General features: G+C 30.6%; 1 protein-coding gene across 3 annotated transcripts; it reads right to left on the reverse strand.

The window, feature by feature from the left end:
- Window positions 1-12,055: 12,055 nt before the first annotated feature.
- Window positions 12,056-15,826, reverse strand: LOC108219931 (uncharacterized). 3 transcript variants are annotated; one of them, XM_017393528.2, is made up of 8 exons: window positions 15,717-15,780; window positions 15,452-15,516; window positions 14,994-15,083; window positions 14,653-14,873; window positions 14,055-14,274; window positions 13,343-13,428; window positions 12,995-13,086; window positions 12,056-12,742 (listed from the first exon to the last, which is right to left on the reverse strand). In XM_017393528.2, exons 3-8 carry the CDS (start codon window positions 15,063-15,065, stop codon window positions 12,507-12,509), a joined length of 927 nt encoding a protein of 308 aa, XP_017249017.1. In that variant the 5' UTR covers window positions 15,066-15,083; window positions 15,452-15,516; window positions 15,717-15,780; the 3' UTR covers window positions 12,056-12,506. The 3 variants fall into 3 exon arrangements, with proteins under 3 accessions (XP_017249017.1, XP_063950440.1, XP_017249018.1); XM_064094370.1 differs by lacking the exon at window positions 15,717-15,780 and adding an exon at window positions 15,636-15,653; XM_017393529.2 differs by lacking the exon at window positions 15,452-15,516 and having other exon boundaries at window positions 15,717-15,826.
- Between the last annotated feature and the right edge of the window lie 801 nt (window positions 15,827-16,627).

The following is a 16,627-nucleotide window of genomic DNA, read 5'->3' on the forward strand; positions in this document are numbered from 1 at the left end:
GGGACCATCATTATTAATGGGATGAGAATTAATAAAAATCTACCATCTAGCTAAAAAGTGATTGTTAATATGTGCCAGAAAATCCGCTTTTTTAATACTCCCTATGTTCAACCATTTCTTTACCTTTTCCTTTTTGAGAAGTTTAATCCAATTTTTGGCATTTAAAAACTTATGAAAAATAGTCAATGGTTCCCACTATTTCTCCATCTTTCATTCTTTTCACACTACTTTTACTTCACTATCTTCTTTTTAAACATTAAAAATCAATAGGTCTCACCACTTCTCCCGTTTTTGTTTCCTTTTCCACTCTTTTATATATATATATATATATATATATATATATATATATATATATATATCTTAACTTTCTTGTCCAACCCATTAGATAAGAAATGGGAAGGACGGAGAGAGTATATACACTCTAATAACAAAAAATTACAAGAATTAATATAATGTCCTACACTCATGAAGTTATACATATCGAACCATGATATGCATTTTGTAAAGTATCTTCTTGATAACTATATAATTTAATAAATTGTAAATTAAAAATGTCATACTACACAAATGCTGGCAACCTTTTGAGGTTACTCTTAATTTCAATATCCATCATATTATTACTAAATATATGATGAACATAGTTGCATCCATGCACAAAAATTTCATATCACCAATCACAATATTGAAATGACATAGTATTTTTAATATCTTCTGATAATGTTGACATACTATATTTAAAAAGTAACTAATTATTATAACCAACTTCACTAAAATACATCATCGTAGAACATCTACAACCCTATTGGCTATATACACATATACTCAAAGAAAATTGACTATAATAATTGATTATATTTTCGAAATGTTATGCTATTATTATTTCAACTTGTTGAAATAGTGATCTCTTCGATCAATTATAACTACAAATCTACTAATTTATGTCGTATAATCTCGTATCACGATAAGCAATTATTTTAGTGATTTTTATATTCTTAATGAGATCATAACAATAAGATATAAGTTGTGTTACGATGAATACATAAGAATTTAACACAAATTACAGATCCTTTCAATAATACGCTTTTCGTTGCGAAATTTCTTCATCTTTGATAATGTATGGAGCATTTCTTCACTATTTATTTTCATTTAGTGAAAATTACAAGTGATTAACCAGATCTAATGAATTAAATAATGAAGAAAATGCTCCATGGATTACCAACTTGAAAATAAACACTAAAGATATAAAATATATTGCAAAAGATATATGTATAGAGAACTTAAGATATTTTTGAAGAGATGAGTGTATATGATTATATATATAGAGAGAGGATGGACGGAGAAAACAATGACAATTAAACAGTTATGAGTATGTAACGGTTGGGCGAAGAAAATAATAAGAATTCAATAGTTACATATCTGTAACGGATATGAAAAATGAATAAATTAATTAATGATTACAACTGTACAAAGGACAAACATAAATATAATTAATGATTGAATATCTAATTAATAAATATAAGGGATGTATTCAATTGGGATTTTAAAAGACTTTTTTTATTCATGAAATCTAAGAGTATTCGATTGGGATTGTTTAAAATTCATTAAAATCTGAGGGTATTCAATCAGGATTTTAAATTATGCTTAAAAGTGGTATTCAATTGAGATTGTTTAAAATCCATTAAAATTTGATGGTATTCAAATGCTGATGGATTTTTTTGAATTTCATAAATGATGGATTTTGTGGGATTTCTCGGTGTATTTTAAGTTTTTTGAAATCGCACCAAAATCAATGAGATTTTGAAATATTATACTTAAATCCTAAAGAATCTTTATCAACTATGCGATATTTTATCAAGAATCCGCACAAAATCAAAATAACATACAATCCATTAAAATTCATAGCATAAAAATAATCAATTAAAATCTCAATCGAATACCCTCCACAATGTTTATCTCAGTGACTTTAGCGAGATACATATGTGAATGTATCATTAGAGCATCTCCAACCATCTAAAACCCTTGGCTAAAAGGTGAGTTGGCATACTTAAAATAAAAAAATTTAGCCAACAGCTCCAAAAACTCAACTCCAACCATGCTCAGCTGTTATCTATAAATTTAGCCAACCTCCTATGGATGGCTAAATTTGTCGAACCTCTACAGGTCTGTAAGAAAATCTGTAGGAAGATTGTACATCATTTATTACCATATTGAACTGATATATTCTATTTTAACAATTTAAAATATTAATAACATACTATTTTTAAATTATAGCCAACCAATATAGCCAGTACCATTGAAACAAAATGTGTTACACGTTCAGCAAATTTTACATAATGTCTTACAGGTCCAATTTAGCCAACGATTATAGCCAACGCCGTTGGAGTATATGAATCACCTGTCATATTTATTTAATTTAATGCGATAGATTTTTTATAGCAAAAATCTTTGTTTGTTATCTTGAATTAAATTTACTATATTCAAAATACAACTGATAATATATATATATTTTTGTCATAAAACGATTATATTAAACCAAGATAAGTTACAATCCGGATGAACAGAATTTTCTTCATTCAAGAATGTATATCATATAACCGAAAGGATGTAAATACTCCGGAAGCTTAGATAACATAGTCTTTTAAGTCAGAAGAGATAACGCATAAAAAAAGGCCTCGTTAAAAACTCGAGGGGGAAAAGAGTGCCCTACAAAATTACATCGTTTACAAAATAAACTATAAACTAATATCTTCCTTATTTCCTTCTATCAATATTTATCCATAAAATACGAGTGAATTTGAAAAAATTTCTTAAAATCTCTTTCAAATATCTTGAAAATAAGACAGATTCAAATAAAAAGAATACCAGTGAATTTGAAAAAAAATTAAAACAAATACATAAATGAGTCAATATTATAGCACAATTATCTCCCAATTAGCACCCTTCTTTTCCGTCCCTTCTAAATCTTTCTACCACCACCATCGATGTTAAGATCTTGGAAGTTCCCTAATAATATATTTGAGATTGAACAATTTAGAATTAGATATCCAATCATTCATTATTTCTACGTATGTCCGTTGTACACTTGTTATTATTTTATCCACATCCGCTATAAATGTTAGAATTTTTATTATTTACTCTTCTATGGCACCATCAAAGATTTCTTCTTCTGTTCTTGGTCAAAATCTGACCAGACGTATTTCAAAAGATATAGAATAATTTGGACAGAGGCTCCATCAGTTCAGGGGATTTCTTACATGTGTGTGGCTTAAAAATCACCTTAGTCTTCTAATACTAATTTTGACGCAGACCATTTAAGTTGATGGTGTTCCTGTTCATGTCTAATGTAAGTTTTGTGTCACAAATTTAGACATAACTTGAAAAATTTCATACAAGCCGTCGATTCTGATACTGTAACCATGTTTAAATATTCTAGAAACATCGCATATATATTGTAGAAGGCACATAATTAAAGAGATAACAGTATTTACATTCTCGGGATCTAACAATCAGCAATAGTTATGGTTTAGCAAAAAGATGGTCTAACATGAAACTCGACTATGCCTGGGAGAAAAAACACTGACAGCTAATCTTGATTTACAAACCGTGACTGAGCTCATCCGTATGAACGACACAACTTTACAAATTGAGTACTGCTATGTGCACATAATTGTGTACAGAAAATTTGTACATAATGATGTGGCAAGTGATGTGGTGGGTTTTAATTGGGATGGTTGGTGTAAATGCAAGGGGGCCATCCAATTGAAATCCGCCACATGTCATTATGTACATATTTTTGTACACAATTATGTGCACCAAGCATTTTCCTTACAAATTCTTACAAACCTGACTGTGCTTTATATGTATCAAGATTATTTTTATATGATAAATTCTTACTGTCACGGTCACTCTAACCGGGATCTTGGGATCTTGGCTTGAGAAGCAAGTGCTTCTCAATGTCTCGAATATATGATAATTTTTAATAAGTATGTCTCAATTTTTTTTGTGTTTTAGAATAAATAAATTTAAGATGATGAAAAATTGTATAGGTTATACAATTGTTAAAAATATATTTTACTAATCCTGTCAAAATTTAAATTATAATTTTCTTGTACAAATACTTTTGACATATATATAACAGAATTACAGGAATTCGAACATCAGCATCATCATGCAATGATTCATGAGATTTGAATCGAATAAAATAAGACTAGTTTACAGTAATTTTAGGTAGATATAAATGGGGATTTTTAAATAGGAAAGATGCACTGGCAATGATGTCCACGTGGGGTGCGCCAACTGGATATATAACGGACGTGACAGCTGTTCTAGAACTTAATGGGAATCGTCATGACTCATAGGAACATCTGAACAATTTTTTAATTCGGACATTGTTGACCAGGAATCAACTGAAACAGCAAAATGTAAATTTACAACTCAATTCGACTTTACTTGTTGCTCGAAGGGATTAATTTAGAATATCTCCTATCAGCCGGCTAATTCCCTTTTTTTGCAAGAGTAATAACTTTTTTGAGATAATTCTTCTTATTGAATCTAAAAACAGGAACATCAACAATTTTTATATTCCATATGAGATCGTAAAAATTAAATATAAATTGCCTTACGATTAATATATAAGAATTTAACACAAACTAAGGATCGTTCCATTAATATTTTTTGTTGTAAAAATTCATCATCTTCGATGATTTATGAAGCATCTCTTCACTATTTATTTCATTTAGTGAAAATCACAAGAGATATATTTGAATAAATAGGTCTATAAGGTTATATATAGAGAGAGAATGGACAATAAAATAATGACAATTAAACGATTATGGGTATGTAATGGATGGGTCCAGAAAATAATAGAATTCGATCCGTTCATGTGTTGAAAGGAAATGAGAAAATAGTACTCCCTCTAGAATCGATCCGTTCATGTGTTGAAAGGAAATGAGAAAATAGTAATCCCTATGTCCATCTCATTTCTTTACCGTTACTATTTTGGGATGTCCCTCTCATTTATTTACATTACTATAAATAGTAAGTTTTTCTCATTATTACATCCACTATCTTCCCCTACTATCTCATATTTAACAATAAAAACTACTATTACACCCACTACTTTCCCTCACTATCTCAAATCTATTTTTCATCTAACTTTACTCATTTTTTATACATTGTCTTGGTTTTCGTGTCCCCCTCCAATGTAAAGAATTGAGGGGACGGAGGGAGTACTACTTTAGTGGTTATAAGTGTACAATGACAGAGGTTAAAATAATCAATGATTGAAAACTAAAAGTGAGTATAATTCTTGATGAGATGTATGTAAAATATACTCCCTCCTCCGTCCCCGTGAGTAGTATACATTGGGGGACGGGGACGCGGTACGGATTTTAATATTCTTATAAAGTGTATTTGTATAATTTATTTTAAAATTTTTCTTTTTTGAATTAAAGTTTGGATGTTATATTTTTATTCAGAAAAAAAAATCTCAAAAATAAGTTACGAAACTATATTTTATAAGAGTATTAAAATGCGTGTCGAGCAGTTGAAAAAAAACGTATACAATTAAATGAGACAGAGGGAGTAGTATTTACCAGTGATTTTATGTGACCGGATACACGTGTATAATGTATCATCAACAAGTATATTATTTAATACTTACATATATCAAGAAATATTTATCTCCGTTTCCTAACATATTGATTTACCTTTTGTTTAAAATATTAGGTCTAATCACCAATCATATTTATTTTATTTAATATGATAGATTAGTTCTAGCAAAATCTTTGTTTTTTGTCTTGAATTAAATATATTATATTTAAAATACATTGATATTATATTTGAGATTGAACAAGTTAGGATTAGATCAATCATCATTATTTTTATGTATGTCCGGTGTATACGTCAAATCTTTAAATTTTTATTATTTTATTCACATCCGTTACACACATAACTGTTTGAAGTTTTATTATTTTCTCCGTCCATCCGTTACATATCATAACTGTTCAATTGTCATTGTTTTCTCCGTCCATCCTCTATATATATAAAACTCATATAAACCCATCTTCAAATACATCTTCATCTCTCTATACATATATTGTATAACATATTTTGTATCTTTCAAGTATATAGCGTGTATTAATTTTCAACTTGATAATCTATGGAGCATTTTCTTCATTATTCAATTCATTAGATCTTGCTAATCACTTGTTTTTAATCTAAATGAAATAAATAGTGAAGAAATGCTCCATGAATTGTTGAAGATGATGAATTTCCGCAACAACGGAAAAAGTATTGGTGAAAGGATCTGTAATTTGTGTTAAATTCTTATGTATTCATCATAAAACTACATATATTTAATGAAATTTTCTATGATGTGCTCAAAGGCACAGAATAGTCACTAAACTTTCGTAAAAATGGTAAATTTTGATTAGTGGATAAATAATAAATGTTAGTGAACCCCCTGTATTCACATCAAATCCACAAATAAAAATTAGTCATTTTCAAGAGTTGGTGCTTATTATGTACCTTTTGATACACATTAGAAAGACCGATATTTAATCATTACGATCTCATCTGAAATATAAAAATCATTGAAATGATTGCTTATCGTGATACGAGATTATAAGGCAGTAATAAATAAATTTTTAGTTCTATCTTATATCTGAATCTTGACGAAGACATTACTACCCTTATACATACATAATTGTTATTTTCTCCGCCGATCCATTGCGTACACATAACTGCTTAATTGTTATTGTATTCTGTCCGTCCTGTACACATAACCGAAAACTAGTACCCTCCTGCTTTTGAGGGAAATTAAAACAGAAGACCGCACATTTTCCTTTTTTCGTTTTTGGCTAAAAAGGAGTTATTTTTTCTTTTGTTGCATTCTTGTCAATTCCTTCACAGTGCATGCAACTAACTACTTCATGAAGCTTAATTATTCGACAGATATCTACTGCAAAGGCTCTGACAACTGTGAGCAATACATGTGATATGATATTTTATATGTGTTTTAAAATAAATAAATTTAAGAAGATGAAAAATTGTATAGGTTATACAATTGTTAAAAATAGATTTTATTTTTAATCCTGTCAAAATTTAAATTATAATTTTCTTTTATAAAATCTTTTGACATATATAAAACATAATTATACGAATTCGAACATCAGCATCATCATGCAATGAGTCATGAAATTTCAATCGAATAAAATAAGATTATTTTACAGTAAATTTTAGGTAGATATAAATGAAGATTTTTAAATAGGAAAGATGCGCTGGCAATGACATCCACGTGTGCGCCAACTGGATATATAACGGACGTGGCAGCTGTTCTAGAACTTAATTGGAATCTTCATGACTCATAGGAAGATCTGAACAATTTTTTAATTCGGACATTGTTGACTAGGAATCTACTGAAACTGCAAATTGGAGATTTACAACTCAATTCGACTTTAATTATTTCTCGAGGGATTAATTTAGAATATCTCCCATAAACCGGCTAATTCCCTTTTTTTGCAAGAGTAATAACTTTTTTGAGATAATTCTTGTTATTGAGTCTAAAAACAGGAACATCAATAATTTTTATATTCCATATGAGATCGTAAAAATTAAATATAAATTGCCTTACGATTAATATATACTCCCTCCGTCCCCCTGAGTTATATACATTGAGGGACGGGGACGCGGCACGGACTTTAATGCTCCCTTAAAATATAGTTCTATAACTTATTTTTAAGATTTTTCTTTTCTGTATAAAAGTTTGAATGTTATATATTTATTCAGAATAAGAAAATTTTAAAAATAAGTTATGGAACTATGTTTTATAAGAGCATTGAAGTGCGTGTCGAGCAGTGAAAAAGAAACGTATAGAATTAAATGGGACAGAGGGAGTAAGAATTTAACACAAATTAAGGATCATTCCGTTAATATTTCTTTGTTGTAAAAATTCATCATCTTCGATGATTTATGAAGCATCTCTTCACTATTTATTTCATTTAGTGAAAATCACAAGAGATATATTTGAATAAATAGGTCTATAAGGTTATATATAGAGAGAGGATGGACAATAAAATAATGACAATTAAACGATTATGGGTATGTAATGGATGGGGCCAGAAAATAATAGAATTTGAGCAGTTCATGTGTTGAAAGGAAATGAAAAATGGGTTTTTTTTTCATAAATATCCAAGTCTAAATGAATTTTTGCAAAAATACTGTCATTTTTTGAAAGAAATTGCAAAATTACTATATTTCAAAAAATATTTGCAAAAATACGGAGGTTGCATATGCAACCATATCTTCAATTGTTAGCAACCATATATGCAATCACAAATGCAACTTTGAAAAAAAAATTAAAAATTATATTTAGTTGCATAATAAGTTGCAACTAGTTGCAAAATGTTAAAAATGATTTCCCTTGCGGGGCCAATAGCAATAACACAAAAACAACTACTAAATCAACCACAAAATCAACCATACTCAAATCTTAAACACCTACACAGCTCACCACCATCACCAGCCCACAACCCCACCTCTAATTTGCTTTCATCTGCTCAAACCCAACACAATCAATCACACCGTCTGCCCACCCCCCAAATATCACAACACCACCCTCACCTCTTTCGAGCCATTCCTACCAACAATTACTCTTCCTGCCCTGCGCCGTCTTTGGTCGTCTAACTCCGGCGAGCTTAACGTCGGAAAGTGAAGAGAGGGAGAGAAAGCATGCGAGATAAAATTAACTTTAAAACGGACATGATATAAATGAAGAGATGAGAGAGAGGTGGAGAGTGCGAGAGACATGATTGTGAAAGACAAAGCGAAAAGAAAGAAGGAAAGAGGGGACGGGAGTGAGAAGGAACGATGTAAATCGTATCTACGCAAAGTTTTGAGTGATGTTTGAAGAAAACGGTAGATTTGCAATGTTTTAGGGATTACCGTATTACTGCAATTAATTTGCTAAAAAGTAGTATATTTCATAAATACCCATGAAATAATAGTACTACTTTAGTGGTTATAAGTGTACAATGACAGAGGTAAAAATAATCAATGATTGAAAACTAAAAATGAGTATAATTCATGATGAGATGCATGTAAAATATACTCCTTCCGTCTCCCTGAGCAGTATACATTGGCGGACGGGGACGGGGACGCGGTTGTAAAGTGTGGTTGTGTAATTTATTTTTAAAATTTTCTTTTTCTGAATTAAAGTTTGGATGTTATATTTTTATTCAGAAAAAAAATCTCAAAAATAAGTTGCGGAACTATATTTTATAAGAGCATTGAAATGCGTGTCAAGCAATTGAAAAAAACGTATACAATTAAATGGAACAGAAGGAGTAGTATTTACCAGTGATTTTATGTGACCGGATACACGTGTATAATGTATCATCAACAAATATATTATTTAATAGTTACATATATCAAGAAATATTTATATCCGGTTCCTAACAAATATTGATTTACCTTTTGTTTAAAATATTAGGTCTAATCACCAATCATATTTATTTTATTTAATACGATAGATTAGTTTTAGCAAAATCTTTGTTTTTTGTCTTGAATTAAATATATTATATTTAAAATACAATTGATATTATATTTGAGATTGAACCAGTTAAGATTAGATCAATCATTATTATTTTTATGTATGTCCGGTGTATACGTGAAATCTTTAAATTTTTATTATTTTATTCACATCTGTTACACATATAACTGTTTGAAGGTTTATTATTTTCTCCGTCCATCCGTTACATATCATAACTGTTCAATTGTCATTGTTTTCTCCGTCCATCCGCTATATATATAAAACTCATATAAACTCATCTCTTCACATACATCTTCATCTCTCTCTATACATATATTGTATAACATATCTTGTATCTTTCAACTATATAGTGGGTATTAATTTTCAACTTGATAATCTATGGAGCATTTTCTTCATTATTCATTTCATTAGATCTTGTTAATCACTTGTTTTTAATCTAAATGAAATAAATAGTGAAGAAATGCTCCATGAATTATTGAAGATGATGAATTTCGGCAACAACGGAAAAAGTATTGGTGAAAGGATCTGTAATTTGTGTTAAATTCTTATGTATTCATCATAAAACTACATATATTTAATGAGATTTTTTATGGTGTGCCCAAAGGCACAGAATAGTCACTAAACTTTCATGAAAATGGTAAATTTTGATTAGTGGATGAATAATAAATGTTAATGAACCTCCTACATTCACATCAAATCCACAAATAAAAATAAGTCATTTTCAAGAGTTGGTGCTTATTATGTACCTTTTGATACACATTAGAAAGACCGATACTTAATCATTACAATCTCATCTGAAATATAAAAATCATTGAAATGATTGCTTATCGTGATATGAGATTATAATGCAATAATAAGTAAATTTTTAGTTCTATCTTATATTTGAATCTTGACGAAGACATTACAACCCTTGTACATACACAACTGTCAAAGTTTTATTATTTTCTCCGCCTATCCGTTGCGTACACATAACTGCTTAATTGTCATTGTATTCTGTCCGTCCTCTATATATATAAAACTGATCATATAGACTCATCTCTTCAAATATATCTTCATCTCTGTATACATATATGTTGATATATTTATTAGTGTGTATTTTCAAATTTGTAGGCTATGAAACCTTTCTTCATTATTTAATTCATTAGATCTAGTTAATCACTTGTTATTTTGATTCAACAATTAATTAAGTATCTAAATGATGAAAAATGCTATCAATCGAAAGATAATAAACCAGATATTGCAATTTTGTAATTAATTTGTCTGAAAACGGAGAGATTTTGCGGAAAAATTAAACTGAAAAATAGAGTTTTGTAACTATAAAAGAGATGAAACAAGGCGGTAGAAAATTAGGTTTTTTTCATATGGTCAGGAAAAGAAACTTAATTAGTCTAGTTTAATTCATTTTTCATAATTCATAATCGTTATTAAATTATTTATTTTATTCTTTTTTTATTTTCCGATTTATCAGATTTGGATTATAAATGACATTGAGTTATAAGCTTGTAATCAATGTGAAGCATGTGTTGATTGTAAATTATTGTATTTATGTTATTGTTATTTACGGGAGTTCTAACATTTGGGTAGCTAACCATAGATTTTAAGTCATTTTCGATTTTAAACTGAAAAATGTCTGTTTGTGTAATAAATCAATAGTCAGTTTAAAATTAGAAATAAGTCTAAAACTGACTTAAAATCAGAAATAAGTTTAAGGTAACTTTTTCTAGTGACTTATTTTTTTTAAAAAAAATTAATAAAAATTACCGATAACTCTTCGAAGTCGCTTAATTGTCTATCTAAGAAAGAATGTCTCAACAATATATGTTTATGCAATTTCGACCATATACATAAATATCGTATGTCTTTTCATTATTAAATATTTTTTCCTAAAAAATATGATTTCTAATATCGTATGTCTTTTCATTAATAAATTATTTTTCCTAAAAAATATTAGAAATCATGGATACATGTGTGAGCTTATGCACGTATATCCGAACTCAACTGAAAACTAGTACCCTCTGCTTTTGAGGGAAATTAAAACAGAAGACCGCACATTTTCCTCTTCTTTTTTGGCTTAAAAGGAGTTATCTTTTCTTTTGTTGCATTCTTGTCAATTCCTGCACAGTACATGCAACTAACTACTTCATGAAGCTTAATTATTCGACAGATATCTACTGCAAAGGCTTTGACAACTGTGAACAATACATGTGATATGATATGATATGTCTATGTCTAACATTGGATTTGGATGTGATACATAATACATGTACAACAATAAGCTAAGAAAAATAATTGTGCTGCATAAATGCTTAATCATGACATGCACTTAAGAGTATGGCAGAGCAAAACCTATCCAAGTCCAATGTTTGCTGCTAGTTGGAAATGCCGAAAGACATAAACACAGTAAATATAATCCAAATATGCCGAAAGACACAGTAGATATAATCCAAAAATGACGTAAACAAAACATTGCAAATTAATTTTTCCAACTAATAAACTTCGTATGGCTTGAGGAGAAGTATATGCATCTAAATTTCGTAATTGAACAAGAAACAATTATGCAATGTCTGCAAGCATTTTTCATATACAGATTACTTGGCTACATCCATGACAGAGACCGACAGCTACAAACCCAGGCCTCACTCTATATATGTATCTATATATATCTCAGCACACTGGTATTTAGAACTTCTTTAGAGTATCTCACAGCTTCTCCATAACAAAGTGTTCAGGTATTAAAATGGAGAGGAAAAGATTTAACACTTTTAAACAGAGGGAGGAAGAGGTCAACACTCACCAAAGAGTGTTGTCAGCTACTATATACAATCCTCTTGCAAGTCACACGGCCAGTCAACTCTCCCAAGAACACAAAAACAAGACATGCCTTCTAATAGTCAATTTTTTTACGCGGGGTTTGGTTTTTAGCGAGTTACAGGAGTCTGTAACTCTGCAGTTGTTATCAGCCACGCCGAATTCCCGTGAAGTAGTTAAAGTCATGATGCTGGACCCGTAATTGCTTCAGCCAAGAATCTGCTACACTCAACATTGAGTTCAGCCTATCATGGTCCCCTCCATTCTTGTTGTTGACCCACACATCTCCTTGCATCTTATAAGTGGCCAGTCCAAAAGGAGGAAGAGCAATTCCTTTATCTTTCTTCTGCTTACTCTTTGTGTTCCCCATTTCTTCATCAAGATCTGAATATTTCAACCGAAATACATATCAACAGTCATTACTAAGTACAGATTCACAGTGAAATCCACAGAACGGCATATCTGTCTAGGCTATGGTTTAAATGAGAACTACAGAATAGTGAGGAACACTAAATAAATAAATATTGCAGCACTACACAGATAAGTGCAGAAATCTTTGGTTATCACACTTTTGTGGTTCTCCACTACTATATATATTTATTTTTACATTAATATGCAAAAGGCAGTAAACAGTACCTTGAAAAGAAGATGAGAGTGTGTGGAATGTAAGGAAGCATGCGGACAAATCCTTTATTGTTCTTCCCATAGGAATATGGTATATTGGGTACCTGACAAATTATTCACATTAATCATACAGATCAAAGTGAGTGTGCTTTCCTACACAGAAGAATCACTAAGGATTCCTTTTAAGTACATGAATATTAATGACAATCTAATTGCCAAGAATTCATTACTTTGTTGGAGAAAATCGTGGCAATTATGCGAAACTCTTTAAAAAATATTAGCACCTAGAAATATGCAGAAAAAACAGCATTCTCAAAACATAAAAGAGGAGCTATAAGCTAGAAGAAGAGAGAGATATACCAAGCAACTGACATCCAACTAGCTGGTGAGAGGTCTACACTTCTTAGTGACATTAATCCGGGGTACTTTTGCGATAATTCACTTACCTGAGAACATTTAAAGAAGGCAGTTAAAACTTAAAATAGAAATAGTATCAAAAGACATCTACAGATATTATCACAAATTTAACTCATCTTTTCTATGGAATCAAATTTTTAACTCTGCAAAGAACAGCATTGTAAATACCTTTAGAAGGTGAGAACATATCATCTGGGGAGTGGGGACAGTGGTAAACTGGTAATATTACATACTTGATAAGGATCAGAGAAAGAGAGGTCCTTATTTTTAGCCTTAACCATTAAACATGAGGGAATAGAATAAAGTTGATATTGTTGAAACCAGCATAATCTTGAAAGGTAGGTAAAGGGTGTTAGATCACGATATATTGATAGTTTGATATCCTATACCCACATTCAAAAGTTTGAACTATATTATCATTTTTAGATTCCAATGTTAATTAGAATTTCAACAGATTCTAACATACCCGTAATTTCTCATAGCTTCTTATATGATATAGAATACCATATGTTATGAGACTAAATAAAGGAGTAGTAGATCAGGGGAATGAACATGAGTTGCCGCTTTAAAAGTATGTTCAGGAAACAACTACATAAAAATCAAGTGATATTTTACAAGGTTTATCAAAAAAGTAATATGAATTTTTGCAAGGTACCTTATCCATGAGAGGTACCCTTCCATAAGGAGTTAATTTTTCGAAGTACTGGCAGTAAAGATGACCCAGCTTATCACTTTGATGCCAGAGGTTCTCTTGTTCAAAAGCTCCTTCTTCGGATGAACACCCATCCCACCTCGATAATTTTTCACTCTCACTCTCATCGCTGAATGAGTCGCTAAAAGAATCCCTCGTCTCAGATGTTGAATCGGCATCTTCCCTAATTAAACATACATTCAAAACTTTCAACCATTACACCAATTTTTAATCAGGAAACATGACAGGACAAAAAAACAGAGAAATAATTATATCATACAGTACGTGCTATAAACACCATGTGCAGCAATTTGACTACTCAAATTATAATATATAAAAGCACATAACTTCTATTTACAGGCACATAATCAGATTACTAACAACAGAATCAACCACTGTCCGTTGACGTCGAAGCATTAACAGATTAGAAAACCTAAGAGGCAAGTAATGATACACATCAAGCGACCACAATACCACAACATTTATATAGTCAACAAGTTGCAAAATGTTTCTAGTAAAAAGGTATTCATCAATAGAAAATTATGGTAAATAAATGTCTCACCTCGGAGAATTGAAGGATTGAGTGCTGATAAAAATCTGAAGTGCAGAGAGATAAGGCACATAGTACTGAACAAGAGTCTCTCCATTGTCCAGGCGAATGGGGACTCCGGCACCATAAGCACTCCATTCATCATAACAGTTCCAAAGATCACTAAGAGTAAAGAAATCAACCTTTTCACTCCCCCAAGGATGCCATAGTCTGTTCAGATTTTTGATCTCAGTCTGTACATTAATCAAGAAGATGAAAAACAAGAATCAATCAGACATACACCATAAAAAACAACCAGTAAAAATATCCATAGTAGTAAAACAGATGAACTTAGAAAATATATATGTGCAAACCTTTGATAAAAATTGACAGGGGGGCTGTGGAGTTGTGCAGTCCAGGAAAGCACCTAAGTTTGATTGATGCATTGTCTCTTCTCTAAAACCCTGTAAACAGAGGAAACCTACAGTGATAATATGAAGAGAGAGAGAGAGAGAGAGGGAGGGAGGGAGAGAGGCAGAGAGAGAAGGGGAGGGGCAGAGAGAGAGAATGTAGTAGTGAGGGAGAGAGATGATTGGGATAAAACCCGGGGAGAGAGAGAGAGAGAGGGATTAGTTGAATTTCGTTTCTTGTTTTGGAGAGAAAAATTCAAGAATTCTCTAGAACGCTAAATACTCTCCCTTTGCTGTATACTCAATACACACACAAACAAGAAAACAGTAGAGTAGACTATTTTCAATGCCATCTCCACAACCCAAATCAAGAAACACTAAACAAACCAACTTGAAATGCAAAAGGTTGAATCTTTACTAACCTTGAAAACAACCCAAAAACCAGAATTGACTCAAAATTACACCCTTCAATTTTCACTACCCTCCCCTAAATTTGCGCAGGAAAATAGAAAAAAGGGATAAGCACAGCTGTTAAAAACGCGTAGTTTCCAAAACGATCAAAGAAACAAGAAACCCATAACAGAAAAAGAAGCTATGCTTACATACACAAACACAAATACATGTGATCATGTGTCAGTATGTGTTATGAGTACATGTAAATAGATAGATACAGACAGATATACATACACAAGTCACAGAAGAGTCCAATTGTTTGTTACAGTGAATATGAGACGCTCAAAATGGGGACACAATTGTATGTGATCATTGACAATTTGTCATTTAACAAATTTATTTTGGTTACAATATTTATTGAATTTCGTATCAATCACAATCAACCTTCAACGTAGCAGGATAGGATTAGGATTTTAGATTTCTTCTTACTCACTTGTTTTTCATGATTTTGATTGTTGTACGAAATATTGGTATGTGTTTTTTCATTTTATTAATGTATCGAAAATATGAGTGATTTCCTATACAAATTATTCTGTTCGATATTTTTCACGTAATTCAGAATTTTTATTTTGACAACTAAAAATTATTATTTTTAGTTATTATTTTCTAAATAACATTATTGTTGGAATTTTTTAAGAATTTTAATATTAATTTTTGAATTAAGAAATTTAAATTATTAAAAAAAAGTCAAAAAAACTAGAGGCGGGGAATATTTGGATATTTAGCTATCATTGTCGATCATAAATCACAAGGGAGACAAGAGGACAGCTAAAATAAACACGTGTCAAATATTAGTACTCAAGTCACTACATGAGACTTGGTCTTCAAAAGCCAGAAAGGATATTCTGCTCATATACCTCATCGACATATATATTTTATATATTTTGAGTGCTTCACTAAACATGCGAATAATATCGATCTTTCAAAAAAAAAAACGTTACACACAAATTATTTTAGAGATAAATTTTTGTTAAATAATATTATAACATTTCTTGTATATATATATTAAAAACTGTTCGACACTCATATGTTAGACTCCCATACCCACATACTTTTTGTTAAGTAAATATAACTCCAGTATATTTTAATAGTGAATTTGTACTAATCTTTAAACTTGATTTTGAACGAGTTAGAATGTTTTAGTA

The sequence above is a fragment of the Daucus carota genome, chromosome 5 (assembly GCF_001625215.2).
Source record: "Daucus carota subsp. sativus chromosome 5, DH1 v3.0, whole genome shotgun sequence".
NCBI classification, from domain to species: domain Eukaryota; kingdom Viridiplantae; phylum Streptophyta; class Magnoliopsida; order Apiales; family Apiaceae; genus Daucus; species Daucus carota.

What these genes read in the sequence shown, in the direction of transcription:
- LOC108219931 (XM_017393529.2), bottom strand. Translation starts at nt 15,065, where the DNA reads ATGCATCAATCAAACTTAGGTGCTTTCCTGGACTGCACAACTCCACAG. An exon ending in CAATCCTTCAATTCTCCGAG is followed by an intron (nt 14,275 to 14,652) that starts GTGAGACATTTA and finishes ATGTTTAATTAG; the next exon opens with GGAAGATGCCGATTCAACAT. An exon ending in ACTCTCATCTTCTTTTCAAG is followed by an intron (nt 12,743 to 12,994) that starts GTACTGTTTACT and finishes TGAAATATTCAG; the next exon opens with ATCTTGATGAAGAAATGGGG.